General features: G+C 50.2%; 1 protein-coding gene across 1 annotated transcript in view; it reads left to right on the top strand.

Moving 5' to 3' along the window:
• Positions 1-5537: 5537 nt before the first annotated feature.
• The window catches only part of LOC142187291 (voltage-dependent T-type calcium channel subunit alpha-1G-like), a gene marked incomplete at its 3' end in the record, with an annotated part of 83154 nt that continues 64468 nt past the window's right edge, over positions 5538-24223 (top strand). The window contains exons 1-3 of the mRNA XM_075261516.1: positions 5538-5695; positions 7323-7456; positions 23801-23898. Coding sequence (XP_075117617.1) covers positions 5603-5695; positions 7323-7456; positions 23801-23898 — 325 coding nt within the window. The remainder of the gene's footprint in view (positions 5696-7322; positions 7457-23800; positions 23899-24223) is intronic.

Below are 24223 nucleotides of genomic sequence, written 5' to 3'. Positions count from 1 at the left end.
GAGATCGGGGCCGTTACCATGGTTAGTCCGGCTAGAGAACCTGATGGTGAGATCGGGGCGTTACCATGGTTAGTCCGGCTAGAGAACCTGATGGAGAGATCGGGGCCGTTACCATGGTTAGTCCGGCTAGAGAACCTGATGGTGAGATCGGGGCGTTACCATGGTTAGTCCGGCTAGAGAACCTGATGGTGAGATCGGGGCCGTTACCATGGTTAGTCCGGCTAGAGAACCTGATGGTGAGATCGGGGCCGTTACCATGGTTAGTCCGGCTAGAGAACCTGATGGAGAGATCGGGGCCGTTACCATGGTTAGTCCGGCTAGAGAACCTGATGGTGAGATCGGGGCCGTTACCATGGTTAGTCCGGCTAGAGAACCTGATGGAGAGATCGGGGCCGTTACCATGGTTAGTCCGGCTAGAGAACCTGATGGTGAGATCGGGGCCGTTACCATGGTTAGTCCGGCTAGAGAACCTGATGGTGAGATCGGGGCCGTTACCATGGTTAGTCCGGCTAGAGAACCTGATGGTGAGATCGGCGCCGTTACCATGGTTAGTCCGGCTAGAGAACCTGATGGAGAGATCGGGGCCGTTACCATGGTTAGTCCGGCTAGAGAACCTGATGGCGAGATCGGGGCCGTTACCATGGTTAGTCCGGCTAGAGAACCTGATGGTGAGATCGGGGCCGTTACCATGGTTAGTCCGGCTAGAGAACCTGATGGTGAGATCGGGGCCGTTACCATGGTTAGTCCGGCTAGAGAACCTGATGGTGAGATCGGGGCCGTTACCATGGTTAGTCCGGCTAGAGAACCTGATGGTGAGATCGGGGCCGTTACCATGGTTAGTCCGGCTAGAGAACCTGATGGTGAGATCGGGGCCGTTACCATGGTTAGTCCGGCTAGAGAACCTGATGGTGAGATCGGGGCCGTTACCATGGTTAGTCCGGCTAGAGAACCTGATGGTGAGATCGGGGCCGTTACCATGGTTAGTCCGGCTAGAGAACCTGATGGAGAGATCGGGGCCGTTACCATGGTTAGTCCGGCTAGAGAACCTGATGGAGAGATCGGGGCCGTTACCATGGTTAGTCCGGCTAGAGAACCTGATGGAGAGATCGGGGCCGTTACCATGGTTAGTCTGGCTAGAGAACCTGATGGTGAGATCGGGGCCGTTACCATGGTTAGTCCGGCTAGAGAACCTGATGGTGAGATCGGGGCCGTTACCATGGTTAGTCCGGCTAGAGAACCTGATGGTGAGATCGGGGCCGTTACCATGGTTAGTCCGGCTAGAGAACCTGATGGTGAGATCGGGGCCGTTACCATGGTTAGTCCGGCTAGAGAACCTGATGGAGAGATCGGGGCCGTTACCATGGTTAGTCCGGCTAGAGAACCTGATGGTGAGATCGGGGCCGTTACCATGGTTAGTCCGGCTAGAGAACCTGATGGTGAGATCGGGGCCGTTACCATGGTTAGTCCGGCTAGAGAACCTGATGGTGAGATCGGGGCCGTTACCATGGTTAGTCCGGCTAGAGAACCTGATGGAGAGATCGGGGCCGTTACCATGGTTAGTCCGGCTAGAGAACCTGATGGAGAGATCGGGGCCGTTACCATGGTTAGTCCGGCTAGAGAACCTGATGGAGAGATCGGGGCTGTTACCATGGTTAGTCCGGCTAGAGAACCTGATGGTGAGATCGGGGCCGTTACCATGGTTAGTCCGGCTAGAGAACCTGATGGTGAGATCGGGGCCGTTACCATGGTTAGTCCGGCTAGAGAACCTGATGGAGAGATCGGGGCCGTTACCATGGTTAGTCCGGCTAGAGAACCTGATGGTGAGATCGGGGCCGTTACCATGGTTAGTCCGGCTAGAGAACCTGATGGTGAGATCGGGGCCGTTACCATGGTTAGTCCGGCTAGAGAACCTGATGGAGAGATCGGGGCCGTTACCATGGTTAGTCCGGCTAGAGAACCTGATGGTGAGATCGGGGCCGTTACCATGGTTAGTCCGGCTAGAGAACCTGATGGAGAGATCGGGGCTGTTACCATGGTTAGTCCGGCTAGAGAACCTGATGGTGAGATCGGGGCCGTTACCATGGTTAGTCCGGCTAGAGAACCTGATGGTGAGATCGGGGCCGTTACCATGGTTAGTCCGGCTAGAGAACCTGATGGAGAGATCGGGGCCGTTACCATGGTTAGTCCGGCTAGAGAACCTGATGGTGAGATCGGGGCCGTTACCATGGTTAGTCCGGCTAGAGAACCTGATGGTGAGATCGGGGCCGTTACCATGGTTAGTCCGGCTAGAGAACCTGATGGTGAGATCGGGGCCGTTACCATGGTTAGTCCGGCTAGAGAACCTGATGGTGAGATCGGGGCCGTTACCATGGTTAGTCCGGCTAGAGAACCTGATGGATAGATCGGGGCCGTTACCATGGTTAGTCCGGCTAGAGAACCTGATGGTGAGATCGGCGCCGTTACCATGGTTAGTCTGGCTAGAGAACCTGATGGTGAGATCGGGGCCGTTACCATGGTTAGTCTGGCTAGAGAACCTGATGGTGAGATCGGGGCCGTTACCATGGTTAGTCTGGCTAGAGAACCTGATGGCGAGATCGGGGCCGTTACCATGGTTAGTCCGGCTAGAGAACCTGATGGTGAGATCGGGGCCGTTACCATGGTTAGTCCGGCTAGAGAACCTGATGGTGAGATCGGGGCCGTTACCATGGTTAGTCCGGCTAGAGAACCTGATGGTGAGATCGGGGCCGTTACCATGGTTAGTCCGGCTAGAGAACCTGATGGCGAGATCGGGGCCGTTACCATGGTTAGTCCGGCTAGAGAACCTGATGGCGAGATCGGGGCCGTTACCATGGTTAGTCCGGCTAGAGAACCTGATGGAGAGATCGGGGCCGTTACCATGGTTAGTCCGGCTAGAGAACCTGATGGAGAGATCGGGGCCGTTACCATGGTTAGTCCGGCTAGAGAACCTGATGGTGAGATCGGGGCCGTTACCATGGTTAGTCTGGCTAGAGAACCTGATGGCGAGATCGGGGCCGTTACCATGGTTAGTCCGGCTAGAAAACCTGATGGTGAGATCGGGGCCGTTACCATGGTTAGTCCGGCTAGAGAACCTGATGGCGAGATCGGGGCCGTTACCATGGTTAGTCCGGCTAGAGAACCTGATGGTGAGATCGGGGCGTTACCATGGTTAGTCCGGCTAGAGAACCTGATGGAGAGATCGGGGCCGTTACCATGGTTAGTCCGGCTAGAGAACCTGATGGTGAGATCGGGGCGTTACCATGGTTAGTCCGGCTAGAGAACCTGATGGTGAGATCGGGGCCGTTACCATGGTTAGTCCGGCTAGAGAACCTGATGGTGAGATCGGGGCCGTTACCATGGTTAGTCCGGCTAGAGAACCTGATGGAGAGATCGGGGCCGTTACCATGGTTAGTCCGGCTAGAGAACCTGATGGTGAGATCGGGGCCGTTACCATGGTTAGTCCGGCTAGAGAACCTGATGGTGAGATCGGGGCCGTTACCATGGTTAGTCCGGCTAGAGAACCTGATGGTGAGATCGGGGCCGTTACCATGGTTAGTCCGGCTAGAGAACCTGATGGTGAGATCGGGGCCGTTACCATGGTTAGTCCGGCTAGAGAACCTGATGGTGAGATCGGGGCCGTTACCATGGTTAGTCCGGCTAGAGAACCTGATGGTGAGATCGGGGCCGTTACCATGGTTAGTCCGGCTAGAGAACCTGATGGTGAGATCGGGGCCGTTACCATGGTTAGTCCGGCTAGAGAACCTGATGGAGAGATCGGGGCCGTTACCATGGTTAGTCCGGCTAGAGAACCTGATGGTGAGATCGGGGCCGTTACCATGGTTAGTCCGGCTAGAGAACCTGATGGTGAGATCGGGGCGTTACCATGGTTAGTCCGGCTAGAATCCCTCATTATAACAAGTCCGCAAGATAGTTAGTGATGCACAAAACAGCCAGAGATCTATGTACATACAACATCTCTGTGATACACTGTAAGTGCTGCACAAGGGACAGGCCGGGCTCTGACTGCTCTTGCACCACGGACTTCAAGGGTTTATATTATACACCGCCACGTGATATTACATTTTCTGGTTTTACATGTCCCCGTGATTTTTTACTAATTTGCATTAAAGTGTGAGATTTTGAGGCATCGCTTGAGCTGTAGACATGGGGGAAGCTTCACAAACCTCAGAGCCCGGCCTGTGCCTTGTGCAGCACTTCCAGTGTATCATGGAGACGTTGTGTGTACACAGATCTCCGGCTGTGTGTTTTGTGTGTCACTAACCATCTTGCGGACTTGTTATATTGAGGGTTTTCCTGATTTATTCTCCTTCCTGTATCAACTTAAAGTGACATTAATATTAATATCTTCATTTAGAAGGAATTCTCAAGACACAAATGACTCAAGTCCAGGACAGATGGGACATCTCTATGTTTCGTGCCTAAGTCGTTTTCTCTGGGGGGGGGGGGGGTGATTGTGCTAATGATATTCTTTATTAAACTGTGTAAGTAATAACATATAAGATGGACCCAGCGATGGATTGTGAGACGTTCTCGTGTCGTGGCTGTAGAGTTGTCCTTGTGCTGCCAGTCATGTATGGACTCTAAGGATGGAGAGGGAAAGCGGAGACCATAAATAAACCAGCCCGGCCGTACGTACATTGGACTACTAAAGAGAAGCCAAATCGAGGCCCTAATATGTTTGTAATGTCATTTAGCAGGTCGGGGGGCGGATGGGCAATTATGTAAGGGCAATACATAATATCACAGGAGTCTCCGACATAATTCATGTTTCATAACCGTCTATATGCAGAAATATGGAGAAGTCTCTGGTGTCAATCCGCTGGAACACACAACTATCCCAAGTTATGTATCTGGCGGAGGGGGTTTGGTTTACCCTTCATGTTTGGGAGGCCTGGACTTGTAAGAATGTTTGGCATCACGTCGTACTTATATGTGGTGCCCACCCATCCAAAATAGGTCATATCTTTCTGAATCTGAGACGTCATTATCAAGCCCCAGCCACAAGTGGAAGGTTCCTAAAAGCAGGAGGGGGAAATATGGTGATGTCCAGGACCCCTTAGTCCGATACCTGGGGCGGCGGCTCTGCCCGATTATCCGTCAGGCTCGTGTGAAGTCCCTTCCACTCTCTATAGTGAGTGTCTACTTGTACTTATATGTTTTTATTAGATCTTTTTCCTTTTTGTGTATCTTAGTATGTGATAAGCTTCTCCTTTACGTCTCCATGACCCTGTATAAAGACTTGCTTAGGTTTGTTACCTATCTGCCGGTGTGTCGGTGCGAGCGGTCTGGGTGTATCCATGTCTTGTCTATTGTCAGTGGGTGATGGCGGCTGTTTGTGTGATTGTGGGGTCGTGTCACACCTATGTAGTCTTATGTGATAGTGGAGTCCCTCTTTATAGTCACTTCCAGGATCATACGAGCGCTCGCACATTGGTCTCAGATGCAACCTCTTGTATCCCGGGTGGCGTTGCGATACTCTCCTTGCTGTTCTCGTAGTTTGTCACCTTTGCTTGCTGATTTTTCCTTGACTTTGGCGTCCTCTACCTGGTTTGAACGCTTCAGTATGCTGGTCATCCTCCTGAACTGTGTCACCCTGGGAATGTTCCATCCATGTGAAGACATCGCCTGCGACTCCCAGCGTTGCAAGATTCTGCAGGTAAGCAGCTTCTCTCTCAGGGACATTGTCTGTAGATTTTCATGTGACTGAAATGACTAAGTTTGTGGCGGAGCGATAATTTATTCATGGAGCCAGTCTGTTATTACCTTCCCAAATCTGGAGATCTCTAGACATGTGTTCCTAATCATTTCTAGCTTCTAAAGTACAGAAAATACCAAAGTAAATACTCTGAAGCCTAAAGGGGGTGACAGTGAGGAACGCGAGGACCTGCAGAGGTGACGAGGGTGGGTGTAATTCTACCACCGCCATCATGTACACCACCTATAGAGGCCACGCTCACCTCTGTCTCTATAGGGTAGTCTCCTGTTCCACAATTACACAGAGATGGGTGAATGTGAATGTGAACACAAGGTGGCCGTGGCTGGAGTGCCCCAAATAAAGTGCCACAAACTAAGTCCTATCAATGTCTGTTCTATACGTCAGTCTAAATGGAACAAAACAATCGCTCACTTAATGGTCACGTGACATCAGACTTTGCATAAAGTAATAGTGCTGAAACATCATTGTCTTGTTAGAGTGTTAGGCAGCAGCTCCCCAGTGCTGTAGATGAACCCTGGGGGGAGGGGCACAAGAGACAGGGAGCCCTGGTCTGACCCCCCCCCCCCACACACACACACTGTCCCTTCCTGCTTGCCGTTCCTATCCTAGGTAATAGGCGACAACTGGACGACAAAACCCTTCCTAAATACGTGACACACAAAACGTGGTCAGGACAAGAAAGGGAGGTCAGCGAGCCAGGGGTCAGTAACAGGCGAGTGATGGAGTGTCATAATCAATATCCAAAAGAGTCGTCAAGAGGGAAAGCCAGAGGTCAAGGGTCAGAATACAAGAAGAAACAGCAAGGGAAAGCCAGCACGCACAAGGCAATAGCAAGCACCAATGTGAGCCAGGAATAAATAGGGAGGAAGAAGTCGCCTGAACCTGATAGGACGGCTGGCTGCCAATCACAGAGCAAGGCGGATATTAACTATTAGAGGAGCAGAGAGAAATGAAGGTGAAGGAGATGGGCGTGGTGGGAAATCAGTAACAAGGTGAAAGAACAGGACAGTGTTCAGACAATGCGAGAAGAATCCAGAAAAAGAAATCACAGCTGAACGCGCCTCCTGTGCCGCGGCCTGAGGCTGGAAGATGACGCCGAACGGGCAAAGATCTTACATGTTTATCCAATATCCCCCTCTTCTGTCAGCAGACGCCTCCAGGTATCATATAGGAACCTATAGGTCCAAAACCATCTCATCAGGAACATCAGTGACCTCACAGAACAAAGCGCACTATATATATATATATATATATATATATATATATATATATATATATATACGTATATGTATATAGACAGTGTATGAGTGTGTGTATATATAATCAGGTGCCATATATATGTGTATTGTTATATAGGCAGTATATACAGGAATGTGTCTATTTTCAGATTCGCCCCTCCACCGCTCGATCGTTGTTCTTTCCTCCTTATATAGGCAGTATATATATGAGTATATAGTTATATAGACAGTATATATGTGTATATATATTTGTATCCAGGACTTTGTATATTCGGACCCCCCTCCCCCTCCCGGATTGTTCTCTTCTGTAATGACTTTCTCTCTTTCAGGGATTTGATGACTTTATTTTTGCCTTTTTCGCGGTGGAGATGATTATAAAGATGTTTGCTCTGGGAATATTTGGGCAGAAATGTTATCTGGGAGACACCTGGAACCGCCTGGATTTCTTCATAGTGATGGCGGGGTAAGTGCTGCCCCCCCCCCCCCCCATAATAGTCCTGCTCCAGTAATGGTGTGCAGACTAGTATTAGATATTAAAGGGATTGTCATAAAGGAGAAGATTCCTCTGATACAGCGTCTAGGCCAGGGGGTCAGGGGTCAGGGCCGGACCCAGTCATAGGGCAAGGCACAATATGGCGCTCACTAAACACCGGCCTTAAAGGGATTGTTCTGCCCTTCTCTCCTTGACCTGCAGAGAAATCATCTCCCAAGTGATTGGCCTCTGTGACCCCTCCATAATGGACATGTGACGTTGCGTGTATTACGTTCTGCGGTGTTATACTGTGTCCAGCTTCTGCTCCTTTATTCGGTGGATTGTTGCGATTTCAGCTCTCTCAGATCTCTTGCAGCTTCTATTTTATTGGTTTCCGTTTGTCGTCAGGACGTTGCGTGTGATATGCGCTGCGGTGTTATACGGTGTCCAGCTTCTGCTCCTTTATTCGGTGGATTGTTGCGATTTCAGCACTCTCAGATCTCTTGCAGCTTCTAGTTTATTGGTTTCCGTTTGTTGTCAGGACGTTGCGTGTGATATGCGCTGCGGTGTTATACGGTGTCCAGCTTCTGCTCCTTTATTCGGTGGATCGTTGCGATTTCAGCACTCTCAGATCTCTTGCGGTTTCTGTGTGTTCTCACTCTCTTGTCTTTGTGTCTCTGTATCCTGAGATCTGTAGTGACCTCTGAGTCGGGCCTTGTATTTTCAGAGGAGCTTTGGTCTCACAGACGTCTGACAATCACAGGGGGGTTTAGTAGTTTCCTTATTAATTCGTCTTTTGTAAGATTTTCTTAAACTTTTCACTTTTTTGTCACTAGAGGACTTGTGATCGCTTGTAGAGATTGTGCGAGTTGTGTCGGTAACACTGAGCCCTGTAGACGTATACACTTATTGTAGGCTGTGTATACACCTGTCCATATGTGACTAGGATCATATGGCCGGTACTAAGAGAAGCCACTGTATGGACGACGTCACCTATACGAGTCACCCTGATACCCCCAATGATACCTCTTAGGTAGGTCCGGGGGTCGGTTCTGTTCTCTGCATTAAAGTTTTACAGAATCTTCAGTGTCTCAGGCTCTTAAAGGAGTTATCTAGGACCTGAAGATAAACACAGGTCATCGGGGTCCGACACCCGAGCCCTACACCGATCAGCTGATATGGCCGCAAAATAACGCGGCGTATACGATCCGAACTCCCATTGAAATCAATGGGAGCTTTTACGGCGCGCAAACTCTCACATGCCGTATACGTGCCACATCACGCTGCACGTTACATCGTGTGAACGCAGCCTTAATACACTATAATACAGTATAATAGACTATAATATGGACATCTATTTGTGACCAATCAGTGGCCTCCAACAGTGCGTCATTGCTGAGGTCACTCACAAGTTGGACACCCCCTTAAAGTGACTGCGCTGCATGACGAGCCGCACTCATATATGGACAGTCCCATCATTCTGCTGGTCAGTGTCAGTCCTGGGGCTGAGCCATCAATAGTATAATTGATTTCTCCGGCCATGACTTCTTCCTGGATCCCTGACTCTGATACTGCTTTGCCGGCATTAACTTCTGCCTTGTTCCCTGACTCTGATACTGTTTCACCTGTCCTGACTTCTGCCTGGTTCCCTGACTCTGATACTGTTTCACCTGTCCTGACTTCTGCCTGGTTACCTGACTCTGATACTGTTTCGCCTGTCCTGACTTCTGACTGGTTCCCTGACTCTGATACTGTTTCACCTGTCCTGACTTCTGCCTGGTTCCCTGACTCTGATACTGTTTCACCTGTCCTGACTTCTGCCTGGTTACCTGACTCTGATACTGTTTCACCTGTCCTGACTTCTGCCTGGTTCCCTGACTCTGATACTGTTTCACCTGTCCTGACTTCTGCCTGGTTCCCTGACTCTGATACTGTTTCACCTGTCCTGACTTCTGCCTGGTTCCCTGACTCTGATACTGTTTCACCTGTCCTGACTTCTGCCTGGTTCCCTGACTCTGATACTGTTTCACCTGTCCTGACTTCTGCCTGGTTCCTGACTCTGATACTGTTTCGCTTGTCCTGACTTCTGCCTGGTTCCTGACTCTGATACTGTTTCACCTGTCCTGACTTCTGCCTGTTCCTGACTCTGATACTGTTTCGCTTGTCCTGACTTCTGCCTGGTTCCTGACTCTGATACTGTTTCACCTGTCCTGACTTCTGCCTGGTTCCCTGACTCTGATACTGTTTCACCTGTCCTGACTTCTGCCTGGTTCCCTGACTCTAATACTGTTTCACCTGTCCTGACTTCTGCCTGGTTCCCTGACTCTGATACTGTTTCACCTGTCCTGACTTCTGCCTGGTTCCTGACTCTGATACTGTTTCGCTTGTCCTGACTTCTGCCTGGTTCCTGACTCTGATACTGTTTCACTTGTCCTGACTTCTGCCTGGTTCCTGACTCTGATACTGTTTCGCTTGTCCTGACTTCTGCCTGGTTCCTGACTCTGATACTGTTTCACCTGTCCTGACTTCTGCCTGGTTCCCTGACTCTGTACTGTTTCGTTTGTCCTGACTTCTGCCTGGTTACCTGACTCTGATACTGTTTCGCCTGTCCTGACTTCTGCCTGGTTCCCTGACTCTGATACTGTTTCGCTTGTCCTGACTTCTGCCTGGTTACCTGACTCTGATACTGTTTCGCTTGTCCTGACTTCTGCCTGGTTCCTGACTCTGATACTGTTTCACCTGTCCTGACTTCTGCCTGGTTCCCTGACTCTGATACTGTTTCGCCTGTCCTGACTTCTGCCTGGTTCTCTGACTCTGATACTGTTTCGCTTGTCCTGACTTCTGCCTGGTTCCTGACTCTGATACTGTTTCACCTGTCCTGACTTCTGCCTGGTTCCCTGACTCTGATACTGTTTCGTTTGTCTTGACTTCTGCCTGGTTACCTGACTCTGATACTGTTTCGCTTGTCCTGACTTCTGCCTGGTTCCCTGACTCTGATACTGTTTCACCTGTCCTGACTTCTGCCTGGTTCCCTGACTCTGATACTGTTTCACCGTTCCTGACTTCTGCCTGGTTCCCTGACTCTGATACTGTTTCACCTGTCCTGACTTCTGCCTGGTTCCCTGACTCTGATACTGTTTCACCGGTCCTGAATTCTGCCTGGTTCCCTGACTCTGATACTGTTTCACCTGTCCTGACTTCTGACTGGTTACCTGACTCTGATACTGTTTCACCTGTCCTGACTTCTGCCTGGTTCCCTGACTCTGATACTGTTTCGTCTGTCCTGACTTCTGCCTGGTTCCTGACTCTGATACTGTTTCGCCTGTCCTGACTTCTGCCTGGTTCCTGACTCTGATACTGTTTCGCTTGTCCTGACTTCTGCCTGGTTCCCTGACTCTGATACTGTTTCGCTTGTCCTGACTTCTGCCTGGTTCCTGACTCTGATACTGTTTCGCTTGTCCTGACTTCTGCCTGGTTCCCTGACTCTGATACTGTTTCGCTTGTCCTGACTTCTGCCTGGTTCCTGACTCTGATACTGTTTTGCCTGTCCTGACTTCTGCCTGGTTCCTGACTCTGATACTGTTTCACCTGTCCTGACTTCTGCCTGGTTCCCTGACTCTGATACTGTTTCGCCTGTCCTGACTTCTGCCTGGTTCCTGACTCTGATACTGTTTCGCCTGTCCTGACTTCTGCCTGGTTCCCTGACTCTGATACTGTTTCACGTGTCCTGACTTCTGACTGGTTACCTGACTCTGATACTGTTTCGCCTGTCCTGACTTCTGCCTGGTTCCCTGACTCTGATACTGTTTCACCTGTCCTGACTTCTGACTGGTTCCCTGGCTCTGATACTGTTTCACCTGTCCTGACTTCTGACTGGTTCCCTGACTCTGATACTGTTTCACCTGTCCTGACTTCTGCCTGGTTCCTGACTCTGATACTGTTTCGCTTGTCCTGACTTCTGCCTGGTTCCCTGACTCTGATACTGTTTCGCCTGTCCTGACTTCTGCCTGGTTCCCTGACTCTGATACTGTTTCACCTGTCCTGACTTCTGACTGGTTCCCTGACTCTGATACTGTTTCACCTGTCCTGACTTCTGACTGGTTACCTGACTCTGATACTGTTTCACCTGTCCTGACTTCTGCCTGGTTCCCTGACTCTGATACTGTTTCACCGGTCCTGACTTCTGCCTGGTTCCCTGACTCTGATACTGTTTCACCTGTCCTGACTTCTGCCTGGTTCCCTGACTCTGATACTGTTTCACCGGTCCTGACTTCTGCCTGGTTCCCTGACTCTGATACTGTTTCACCTGTCCTGACTTCTGCCTGGTTCCCTGACTCTGATACTGTTTCACCTGTCCTGACTTCTGACTGGTTCCTGACTCTGATACCGTTTCGCCTGTCCTGACTTCTGCCTGGTTCCTGACTCTGATACTGTTTCGCTTGTCCTGACTTCTGCCTGGTTCCCTGACTCTGATACTGTTTCGCTTGTCCTGACTTCTGCCTGGTTCCTGACTCTGATACTGTTTCGCTTGTCCTGACTTCTGCCTGGTTCCTGACTCTGATACTGTTTCGCCTGTCCTGACTTCTGCCTGGTTCCTGACTCTGATACTGTTTCGCTTGTCCTGACTTCTGCCTGGTTCCCTGACTCTGATACTGTTTCGCTTGTCCTGACTTCTGCCTGGTTCCTGACTCTGATACTGTTTCGCTTGTCCTGACTTCTGCCTGGTTCCCTGACTCTGATACTGTTTCGCTTGTCCTGACTTCTGCCTGGTTCCTGACTCTGATACTGTTTTGCCTGTCCTGACTTCTGCCTGGTTCCTGACTCTGATACTGTTTCACCTGTCCTGACTTCTGCCTGGTTCCCTGACTCTGATACTGTTTCGCCTGTCCTGACTTCTGCCTGGTTCCTGACTCTGATACTGTTTCACCTGTCCTGACTTCTGCCTGGTTCCCTGACTCTGATACTGTTTCACGTGTCCTGACTTCTGACTGGTTACCTGACTCTGATACTGTTTCGCCTGTCCTGACTTCTGCCTGGTTCCCTGACTCTGATACTGTTTCACCTGTCCTGACTTCTGACTGGTTCCCTGGCTCTGATACTGTTTCACCTGTCCTGACTTCTGACTGGTTCCCTGACTCTGATACTGTTTCACCTGTCCTGACTTCTGCCTGGTTCCTGACTCTGATACTGTTTCGCTTGTCCTGACTTCTGCCTGGTTCCCTGACTCTGATACTGTTTCGCCTGTCCTGACTTCTGCCTGGTTCCCTGACTCTGATACTGTTTCACCTGTCCTGACTTCTGACTGGTTACCTGACTCTGATACTGTTTCGCCTGTCCTGACTTCTGCCTGGTTCCCTGACTCTGATACTGTTTCACCTGTCCTGACTTCTGACTGGTTCCCTGACTCTGATACTGTTTCACCTGTCCTGACTTCTGACTGGTTACCTGACTCTGATACTGTTTCACCTGTCCTGACTTCTGCCTGGTTCCCTGACTCTGATACTGTTTCACCGGTCCTGACTTCTGCCTGGTTCCCTGACTCTGATACTGTTTCACCTGTCCTGACTTCTGCCTGGTTCCCTGACTCTGATACTGTTTCACCGGTCCTGACTTCTGCCTGGTTCCCTGACTCTGATACTGTTTCACCTGTCCTGACTTCTGCCTGGTTCCCTGACTCTGATACTGTTTCACCTGTCCTGACTTCTGACTGGTTACCTGACTCTGATACTGTTTCACCTGTCCTGACTTCTGCCTGGTTCCCTGACTCTGATACTGTTTCGTCTGTCCTGACTTCTGCCTGGTTCCTGACTCTGATACTGTTTCGCCTGTCCTGACTTCTGCCTGGTTCCTGACTCTGATACTGTTTCGCTTGTCCTGACTTCTGCCTGGTTCCCTGACTCTGATACTGTTTCGCTTGTCCTGACTTCTGCCTGGTTCCTGACTCTGATACTGTTTCGCTTGTCCTGACTTCTGCCTGGTTCCCTGACTCTGATACTGTTTCGCTTGTCCTGACTTCTGCCTGGTTCCTGACTCTGATACTGTTTTGCCTGTCCTGACTTCTGCCTGGTTCCTGACTCTGATACTGTTTCACCTGTCCTGACTTCTGCCTGGTTCCCTGACTCTGATACTGTTTCGCCTGTCCTGACTTCTGCCTGGTTCCTGACTCTGATACTGTTTCGCCTGTCCTGACTTCTGCCTGGTTCCCTGACTCTGATACTGTTTCACCTGTCCTGACTTCTGACTGGTTACCTGACTCTGATACTGTTTCGCCTGTCCTGACTTCTGCCTGGTTCCCTGACTCTGATACTGTTTCACCTGTCCTGACTTCTGACTGGTTCCCTGACTCTGATACTGTTTCACCTGTCCTGACTTCTGACTGGTTCCCTGACTCTGATACTGTTTCACCTGTCCTGACTTCTGCCTGGTTCCTGACTCTGATACTGTTTCGCTTGTCCTGACTTCTGCCTGGTTCCCTGACTCTGATACTGTTTCGCCTGTCCTGACTTCTGCCTGGTTCCCTGACTCTGATACTGTTTCACCTGTCCTGACTTCTGACTGGTTACCTGACTCTGATACTGTTTCGCCTGTCCTGACTTCTGCCTGGTTCCCTGACTCTGATACTGTTTCACCTGTCCTGACTTCTGACTGGTTCCCTGACTCTGATACTGTTTCACCTGTCCTGACTTCTGACTGGTTCCCTGACTCTGATACTGTTTCACCTGTCCTGACTTCTGCCTGGTTCCCTGACTCTGATACTGTTTCACCTGTCCTGACTTCTGCCTGGTTCCCTGACTCTGATACTGTTTCGCCTGTCCTGACTTCTGCCTGGTTCCTGACTCTGATACTGTTTCACCTGTCCTGACTTCTGCCTGGTTCCCTGACTCTGATACTGTTTCACCTGTCCTGACTTCTGCCTGGTTACCTGACTCTGATACTGTTTCACCTGTCCTGACTTCTGCCTGGTTCCCTGACTCTGATACTGTTTCACCTGTCCTGACTTCTGCCTGGTTCCCTGACTCTGATACTGTTTCACCTGTCCTGACTTCTGCCTGGTTCCCTGACTCTGATACTGTTTCACCTGTCCTGACTTCTGCCTGGTTCCCTGACTCTGATACTGTTTCACCTGTCCTGACTTCTGCCTGGTTCCCTGACTCTGATACTGTTTCACCTGTCCTGACTTCTGCCTGGTTCCTGACTCTGATACTGTTTCGCTTGTCCTGACTTCTGCCTGGTTCCTGACTCTGATACTGTTTCACCTGTCCTGACTTCTGCCTGTTCCTGACTCTGATACTGTTTCGCTTGTCCTGACTTCTGCCTGGTTCCTGACTCTGATACTGTTTCACCTGTCCTGACTTCTGCCTGGTTCCCTGACTCTGTACTGTTTCGTTTGTCCTGACTTCTGCCTGGTTACCTGACTCTGATACTGTTTCACCTGTCCTGACTTCTGCCTGGTTCCCTGACTCTGATACTGTTTCACCTGTCCTGACTTCTGCCTGGTTCCCTGACTCTAATACTGTTTCACCTGTCCTGACTTCTGCCTGGTTCCCTGACTCTGATACTGTTTCACCTGTCCTGACTTCTGCCTGGTTCCCTGACTCTGATACTGTTTCGCTTGTCCTGACTTCTGCCTGGTTCCTGACTCTGATACTGTTTCACTTGTCCTGACTTCTGCCTGGTTCCTGACTCTGATACTGTTTCGCTTGTCCTGACTTCTGCCTGGTTCCTGACTCTGATACTGTTTCACTTGTCCTGACTTCTGCCTGGTTCCTGACTCTGATACTGTTTCGCTTGTCCTGACTTCTGCCTGGTTCCTGACTCTGATACTGTTTCACCTGTCCTGACTTCTGCCTGGTTCCCTGACTCTGATACTGTTTCACCTGTCCTGACTTCTGACTGGTTACCTGACTGATACTGTTTCGCCTGTCCTGACTTCTGCCTGGTTCCCTGACTCTGATACTGTTTCACCTGTCCTGACTTCTGACTGGTTCCCTGACTCTGATACTGTTTCACCTGTCCTGACTTCTGACTGGTTACCTGACTCTGATACTGTTTCACCTGTCCTGACTTCTGCCTGGTTCCCTGACTCTGATACTGTTTCACCGGTCCTGACTTCTGACTGGTTCCCTGACTCTGATACTGTTTCACCTGTCCTGACTTCTGCCTGGTTCCCTGACTCTGATACTGTTTCACCTGTCCTGACTTCTGCCTGGTTCCCTGACTCTGATACTGTTTCGCCTGTCCTGACTTCTGCCTGGTTCCCTGACTCTGATACTGTTTCGCTTGTCCTGACTTCTGCCTGGTTCCTGACTCTGATACTGTTTTGCCTGTCCTGACTTCTGCCTGGTTCCTGACTCTGATACTGTTTTGCCTGTCCTGACTTCTGCCTGGTTACCACATTGATTCTGTGCCTTGTGCTGGACCAAGTGTCTATGTACCGTATTCCTCGTACTTTGCCTACCTTGACCTCAGGTTGATCTTTTACCACGTCTCACCCATAGATGGGCGTCTCTTGACCTGCTGGGGTGTTTAAGGGTGAATATTAGGGGACCAGTTAGACAATGCTGTCTGGAGTAGCCTTATGGCAAACCAGTCTAGTCATCCGGTGCGTCCACGGTCGTGTGAATTATCTATGGCGACGTGTGCAGGCCAGTAATACAAGTATACAAGGTAGTATACAGCTGGTGAACCTCGCTGTGTGAATGAGCCTCGGGATATTGAGGAGGAGGAGGAGGAGGAGGAGGGGACATGGCCGAGCTCCCACAACATTCACAGAATATTTCTCAATTTTAATTGTAATATGAGACAAAATAAGATCAAAGGAGAAGATGAAGGAAGAAAGAAGAGGAAGGTCGGGGGAGTGGTGATGAATGTTTTATGGCTTCTTGTACACACCTTGTCATAGAGTCACATTCATCTCTGCGGCCCAAATAATGGTCACTGGTACCAAAAGTAATGGCTGCCCCCTCCTGCCCCTCCACAGTGATAGTAGTAGTAATGCCCTTATACAGCTGCCCCCATAATACCCCACAGTAATAGGGCACCTACACACTAATAATACCCCCCGGAATGATTGCCGGGGCAGCCCTGGCTTGTAGTTGGCTACTATACTGAATACTGGGGCTAGTGGGCTACTATACTGAATGGTGGAGCAGCCCTGGCTTGTATGGGCTACTATACTGAATGGTGGGGCTAGTGGGCTACTATACTGAATGGTGGAGCAGCCCTGGCTTGTATGGGCTACTATACAGAATAGTGGAGCAGCCCTGGCTTGTATGGTCTACTATACTGAATGGTGGAGCTAGTGGGCTACTATACTGAATGGTGGGGCAGCCCTGGCTTGTAGTGGGCTACTATACTGAATGGTGGGGCGGCCCTGGCCTGTATGGGCTGCTATACTGAATGGTGGGGCAGCCCTGGCTTGTAGTGGGCTACTATACTGAATGCTGGGGCAGCCCTGGCTTGTAGTGGGCTACTATACTGAATGGTGGGGCAGCCCTGGCTTGTAGTGGGCTACTATACTGAATGGTGGGGCAGCCCTGGCTTGTATGGGCTACTATACTGAATGGTGGGGCGGCCCTGGCCTGTAATGGGCTACTATACTGAATGGTGGGGCAGCCCTGGCTTGTAGTGGGCTACTATACTGAATGGTGGGGCAGCCCTGGCTTGTAGTGGGCTACTATACTGAATGGTGGGGCAGCCCTGGCTTGTAGTGGGCTACTATACTGAATGGTGGGGCAGCCCTGGCTTGTAGTGGGCTACTATACTGAATGGTGGGGCAGCCCTGGCTTGTAGTGGGCTACTATACTGAATGGTGGGGCAGCCCTGGCTTGTATGGGCTACTATACTGAATGGTGGGGCAGCCCTGGCTTGTAGTGGGCTACTATACTGAATGGTGGGGCAGCCCTGGCTTGTAGTGGGCTACTATACTGAATGGTGGGGCAGCCCTGGCCTGTATGGGCTACTATACTGAATGGTGGGGCAGCCCTGGCTTGTAGTGGGCTACTATACTGAATGGTGGGGCAGCCCTGGCTTGTAGTGGGCTACTATACTGAATGGTGGGGCAGCCCTGGCCTTTAATGGGCTACTATACTGAATGGTGGGGCAGCCCTGGCTTGTAGTGGGCTACTATACTGAATGGTGGGGCAGCCCTGGCTTGTAGTGGGCTACTATACTGAATGGTGGGGCAGCCCTGGCTTGTAGTGGGCTACTATACTGAATGGTGGGGCAGCCCTGGCTTGTAGTGGGCTACTATACTGAATGGTGGGGCAGCCCTGGCTTGTAGTGGGCTACTATACTGAATGGTGGGGCAGCCCTGGCTTGTAGTGGGCTACTATACTGAATGGTGGGGCAGCCCTGGCTTGTAGTGGGCTACTATACTGAATGGTGGGGCAGCCCTGGCTTGTAGTGGGCTACTATACTGAATGGTGGGGCAGCCCTGGCTTGTATGGGCTACTATACTGAATGGTGGGGCAGCCCTGGCCTGTAATGGGCTACTATACTGAATGGTGGGGCAGCCCTGGCTTGTAGTGGGCTACTATACTGAATGGTGGGGCAGCCCTGGCTTGTAGTGGGCTACTATACTGAATGGTGGGGCAGCCCTGGCCTGTATGGGCTACTATACTGAATGGTGGGGCAGCCCTGGCTTGTAGTGGGCTACTATACTGAATGGTGGGGCAGCCCTGGCTTGTATGGGCTACTATACTGAATGGTGGGGCAGCCCTGGCCTGTAATGGGCTACTATACTGAATGGTGGGGCGGCCCTGGCTTGTAGTGGGCTACTATACTGAATGGTGGGGCAGCCCTGGCCTGTAATGGGCTACTATACTGAATGGTGGGGCAGCCCTGGCCTGTAATGGGCTACTATACTGAATGGTGGGGCAGCCCTGGCCTGTAATGGGCTACTATACTGAATGGTGGGGCAGCCCTGGCTTGTAATGGGCTACTATACTGAATGGTGGGGCAGCCCTGGCTTGTAGTGGGCTACTATACTGAATGGTGGGGCAGCCCTGGCTTGTAGTGGGCTACTATACTGAATGGTGGGGCAGCCCTGGCCTGTAATGGGCTACTATACTGAATGGTGGGGCAGCCCTGGCTTGTAATGGGCTACTATACTGAATGGTGGGGCAGCCCTGGCTTGTAGTGGGCTACTATACTGAATGGTGGGGCAGCCCTGGCTTGTAGTGGGCTACTATACTGAATGGTGGGGCAGCCCTGGCTTGTAGTGGGCTACTATACTGAATGGTGGGGCAGCCCTGGCCTGTAGTGGGCTACTATACTGAATGGTGGGGCAGCCCTGGCTTGTATGGGCTACTATACTGAATGGTGGGGCGGCCCTGGCCTGTATGGGCTACTATACTGAATGGTGGGGCAGCCCTGGCTTGTAGTGGGCTACTATACTGAATGGTGGGGCAGCCCTGGCTTGTAGTGGGCTACTATACTGAATGGTGGGGCAGCCCTGGCTTGTAGTGGGCTACTATACTGAATGGTGGGGCAGCCAGCTGTGTACTGCGCTATAGTATGTGGCTCCTTTGGCGTTCTGAGGGGCTACCTGGAGATGTGGCGCCCTGCGTCTGACATGACTGGCGATGCCCCACAAACTGCAGGAATCCGAGACCTGGACAATGTGGAAACCCAAATATCCCAAACCCCGGAGTGTAATAACGAGGAATGCTGAACCTCACGGAAAGTCGTCTCCAACACCGACCAACAGAGTCGTCACATGACCTGCAAAACCGCAAAACCAGTGCGTCCGCTCCGGCCTGGCCCGTGCCGGGGAATGTTCCTTTAAGTGCGAGGTGTTACCCGTTTCCGTAAGCAGACGTATTATTGTTTTCTTTCTTCGGTGACATTTTTCCTCCTGGGCTCGGCCTTCGCGCAGACACCTGGTTTACATTAAAGTCTGTTTCAGCGCACAAGAATCTCCTGGCCGGGGCGAAGAATCCACATAAAAATCTGCACAGCGCGGCCAAAAGTGCGGTGTTCCTGAGGCATCAGGCATGGCGAGCCTTCCATGGCGTACACGCACAGCTCGCTCTAATGAACTGGAATTTCCTGGAAAGGCAACTCCGAGCCTTTAAAGTTGTGGCCCACGGGATGTCTGGAGAGGGCGGGGGAGGGGAGGGGGTGTCAGGAGCCTTGGACGAAATCAAAAAGAGAACCAAGACATGTTAGCAATAGGATGGGAGCGTTTATAGCGCCTGGTATTATTAGACGGCTAAAAATAATACCTATCATACGGTGCGTGCAGTATAGGTGATGTCATACGGTGCGTGCAGTATAGGTGACGTCATACGGTGCGTGCAGTATAGGTGACGTCATACGGTGCGTGCAGTATAGGTGATGTCATACGGTGCGTGCAGTATAGGTGATGTCATATGGTGCGTGCAGTATAGGTGATGTCATACGGTGCGTGCAGTATAGGTGACGTCATACGGTGCGTGCAGTATAGGTGACGTCATACGGTGCGTGCAGTATAGGTGATGTCATATGGTGCGTGCAGTATAGGTGATGTCATACGGTGCGTGCAGTATAGGTGATGTCATACGGTGCGTGCAGTATAGGTGATGTCATACGGTGCGTGCAGTATAGGTGATGTCATATGGTGCGTGCAGTATAGGTGATGTCATACGGTGCGTGCAGTATAGGTGATGTCATACGGTGCGTGCAGTATAGGTGACGTCATACGGTGCGTGCAGTATAGGTGATGTCATACGGTGCGTGCAGTATAGGTGATGTCATACGGTGCGTGCAGTATAGGTGATGTCATACGGTGCGTGCAGTATAGGTGATGTCATACGGTGCGTGCAGTATAGGTGACGTCATACGGTGCGTGCAGTATAGGTGACGTCATACGGTGCGTGCAGTATAGGTGACGTCATACGGTGCGTGCAGTATAGGTGATGTCATACGGTGCGTGCAGTATAGGTGATGTCATACGGTGCGTGCAGTATAGGTGATGTCATACGGTGCGTGCAGTATAGGTGATGTCATACGGTGCGTGCAGTATAGGTGATGTCATACGGTGCGTGCAGTATAGGTGATGTCATACGGTGCGTGCAGTATAGGTGATGTCATACGGTGCGTGCAGTATAGGTGATGTCATACGGTGCGTGCAGTATAGGTGATGTCATACGGTGCGTGCAGTATAGGTGATGTCATACGGTGCGTGCAGTATAGGTGATGTCATACGGTGCGTGCAGTATAGGTGATGTCATACGGTGCGTGCAGTATAGGTGATGTCATACGGTGCGTGCAGTATAGGTGATGTCATACGGTGCGTGCAGTATAGGTGATGTCATACGGTGCGTGCAGTATAGGTGATGTCATACGGTGCGTGCAGTATAGGTGATGTCATACGGTGCGTGCAGTATAGGTGATGTCATACGGTGCGTGCAGTATAGGTGATGTCATACGGTGCGTGCAGTATAGGTGATGTCATACGGTGCGTGCAGTATAGGTGATGTCATACGGTGCGTGCAGTATAGGTGATGTCATACGGTGCGTGCAGTATAGGTGATGTCATACGGTGCGTGCAGTATAGGTGATGTCATACGGTGCGTGCAGTATAGGTGATGTCATACGGTGCGTGCAGTATAGGTGATGTCATACGGTGCGTGCAGTATAGGTGATGCCATACGGTGCGTGCAGTATAGGTGATGTCATACGGTGCGTGCAGTATAGGTGATGTCATACGGTGCGTGCAGTATAGGTGATGTCATACGGTGCGTGCAGTATAGGTGACGTCATATGGTGCGTGCAGTATAGGTGATGTCATACGGTGCGTGCAGTATAGGTGATGTCATACGGTGCGTGCAGTATAGGTGATGTCATACGGTGCGTGCAGTATAGGTGTTGTCATACGGTGCGTGCAGTATAGGTGATGTCATACGGTGCGTGCAGTATAGGTGATGTCATACGGTGCGTGCAGTATAGGTGATGTCATACGGTGCGTGCAGTATAGGTGATGTCATACGGTGCGTGCAGTATAGGTGATATCATACGGTGCGTGCAATATAGTGATGTCATACGGTGCGTGCAATATAGTGATGTCATACGGTGCGTGCAGTATATGTGATGTCATACGGTGCGTGCAATATAGTGATGTCATACGGTGCGTGCAGTATAGGTGATGCCATACGGTGCGTGCAGTATAGGTGATGTCATACGGTGCGTGCAGTATAGGTGATGCCATACGGTGCGTGCAGTATAGGTGATGTCATACGGTGCGTGCAGTATAGGTGATGTCATACGGTGCGTGCAGTATAGGTGATGTCATACGGTGCGTGCAGTATAGGTGATGTCATACGGTGCGTGCAGTATAGGTGATGTCATACGGGGCGTGCAGTATAGGTGATGTCATACGGTGCGTGCAGTATAGGTGATGCCATACGGTGCGTGCAGTATAGGTGATGTTATACGGTGCGTGCAGTATAGGTGATGTCATACGGTGCGTGCAGTATAGGTGATGTCATACGGTGCGTGCAGTATAGGTGATGTCATACGCTATCTCTGGAAGTCTTTTATATGTCTTTGGTACCAGATACAGAGCCACAGACACTCGCAACGCACCGAACCAGATCCTGGACTTGTACTGACCATTATTATGGACTTGGCAGACCGGTCACTGTCAGAGCTCAGACCTGATCTATAAGACGGCGCCTACAGGGGAGGGTTCCCTGATCACTCATTGTTCGCTTAGTAGAGCCGCTGTCTGTGACTCCAGTATAGCTCAGTGTCTGCCGGGAGTCTGAGACACGCCCCCAGATAACCATTGGCTAAGGCTGCTGCTCTCCCTCCTCTGATTGGCCGCTGTATATAATAACCAGCAGGTCGGAGCTTGGAGAGATTAATCCTATAACAGCAAGGACAGATCATTGTAATGTGCAGCCAGAAAACCTAAGTATCTGCTGTATATGGGAATATATATGGTTATCAGGTATATATATATATATATATATATATATATATATATATATATATATATATATATATATACTAGGCTCTGCCCAGTGACCTCGTCTGCGTGTTGTTGGAGTCGATGATCCGCCTTATATTCAGCAAATTTCTGCCGTCGATGGTTTCCCTGCTCCGGTGTTTCGGCAGCTCTCAGCTGTCCTGCTGCTGATCTTGTTCCTCATGCTGTGCCTGTGATTGTTCCGGCATCTCAGCAGCTCTCTGGGACGCCATATAATGAGCGTGTTGTCGGCGCCGATGATCCCGTCAGCTCCACTTGAGGAGAACTCTGTGACTTCTGGCTCCTTCATAGATCTCGTTGTTTGTGACAAATTAGATTTTCTTTTTCCCGCCATGTTTAATATCAGCAAACTGCCAATGTGGAGTAAAGGTGTTTTCCCCTCCAGTGTGTCAGCACTGGAGCAGATCAGATAATATGCAGATGCTTGTACACAATGGACTGAGGGTTAGCTGAGTGTTACATAGAAAGATAACAGACCTGGGACCTGAGATAAGCGGCTGCAGGAGCAGTGTAATATAGTATGTGACCATAAATCCAGAACAGTAGTGAAGCCATGTCATTTACCGGGATACAAAGTAGCCAATGTGTTACTCTAGGTTACAGAGTATCTATGGGACATGTAATATAGTATGTGACCATAAATCCAGAACAGTAGTGAAGCCATGTCATTTACCGGGATACAAAGTAGCCGATGTGTTACTGTAGGTTACAGAGTATCTATGGGACATGTAATATAGTATGTGACCATAAATCCAGAACAGTAGTGAAGCCATGTCATTTACCGGGATACAAAGTAGCCGATGTGTTACTCCAGGTTACAGAGTATCTATGGGACATGTAATATAGTATGTGCCCATAAATCCAGAACAGTAGTGAAGCCATGTCATGTACCGGGATGCAAAGTAGCCGATGTGTTACTCCAGGTTACAGAGTATCTATGGGAAATGTAATATAGTATGTGACCATAAATCCAGAACAGTAGTGAAGCCATGTCATTTACCAGGATACAAAGTAGCCGATGTGTTACTCCAGGTTACAGAGTATCTAAGGGACAAATCTCATCCAAATCCGCTCACTCGTTTCTGTGTGATTGAGGAACAAACATCCAAACTGTCAGATATAGATTAGATTAGTTTAGTAGTATATATACAGTTATCAGGTACATATGGGTATATATATTATCAAGTGTATATGGGTATATATATTATCAGGTGTATATATATATATATATATATATATATATATATATATATATATATATATATATATATATATATATGGTTGGCTAGTATATATGATTATGGAGAGTCCTTTCTACTATTTATACAATTCTCACCTTTGATTCCTGTTCCTTCCTTTAGGATGCTGGAATATTCTTTGGATCTTCAGAATGTCAGCTTCTCCGCCGTGCGCACAGTCCGGGTTTTACGTCCACTGCGAGCCATTAACCGGGTGCCAAGTAAGTTCCTTTCCAGCTATGTAAGTCAATGACATTGTGTGGGGGGCGGCAGAACATTCGGCCCACGTCTGATATGTCCCCCAGGCCTTATATCATTTATTCCATAGTAAGTGTCTTTGTGTCCAGGAGATGATAAATAACCTCATCAGAGGGCCGTGGACGTCTGGAGAAGACTATATGTGGCTCTATATACGGCTGCCACGTATGGCGCCCACTATTCACACTGCAGCACTCCGGGAGATCTGGACTAGTCTAAAGTGTCATCATCCATTATATAGTTATGTATAGACCAGTAGCCTAAAGGGGCAAATGTTCTTACGTTTTG

This window comes from Leptodactylus fuscus, unplaced genomic scaffold (genome assembly GCF_031893055.1).
Source record: "Leptodactylus fuscus isolate aLepFus1 unplaced genomic scaffold, aLepFus1.hap2 HAP2_SCAFFOLD_171, whole genome shotgun sequence".
NCBI classification, from domain to species: domain Eukaryota; kingdom Metazoa; phylum Chordata; class Amphibia; order Anura; family Leptodactylidae; genus Leptodactylus; species Leptodactylus fuscus.
The sequence above is the reverse complement of the archived record's forward strand: the minus strand, read 5'-3'. Positions and strand labels throughout refer to the sequence as shown.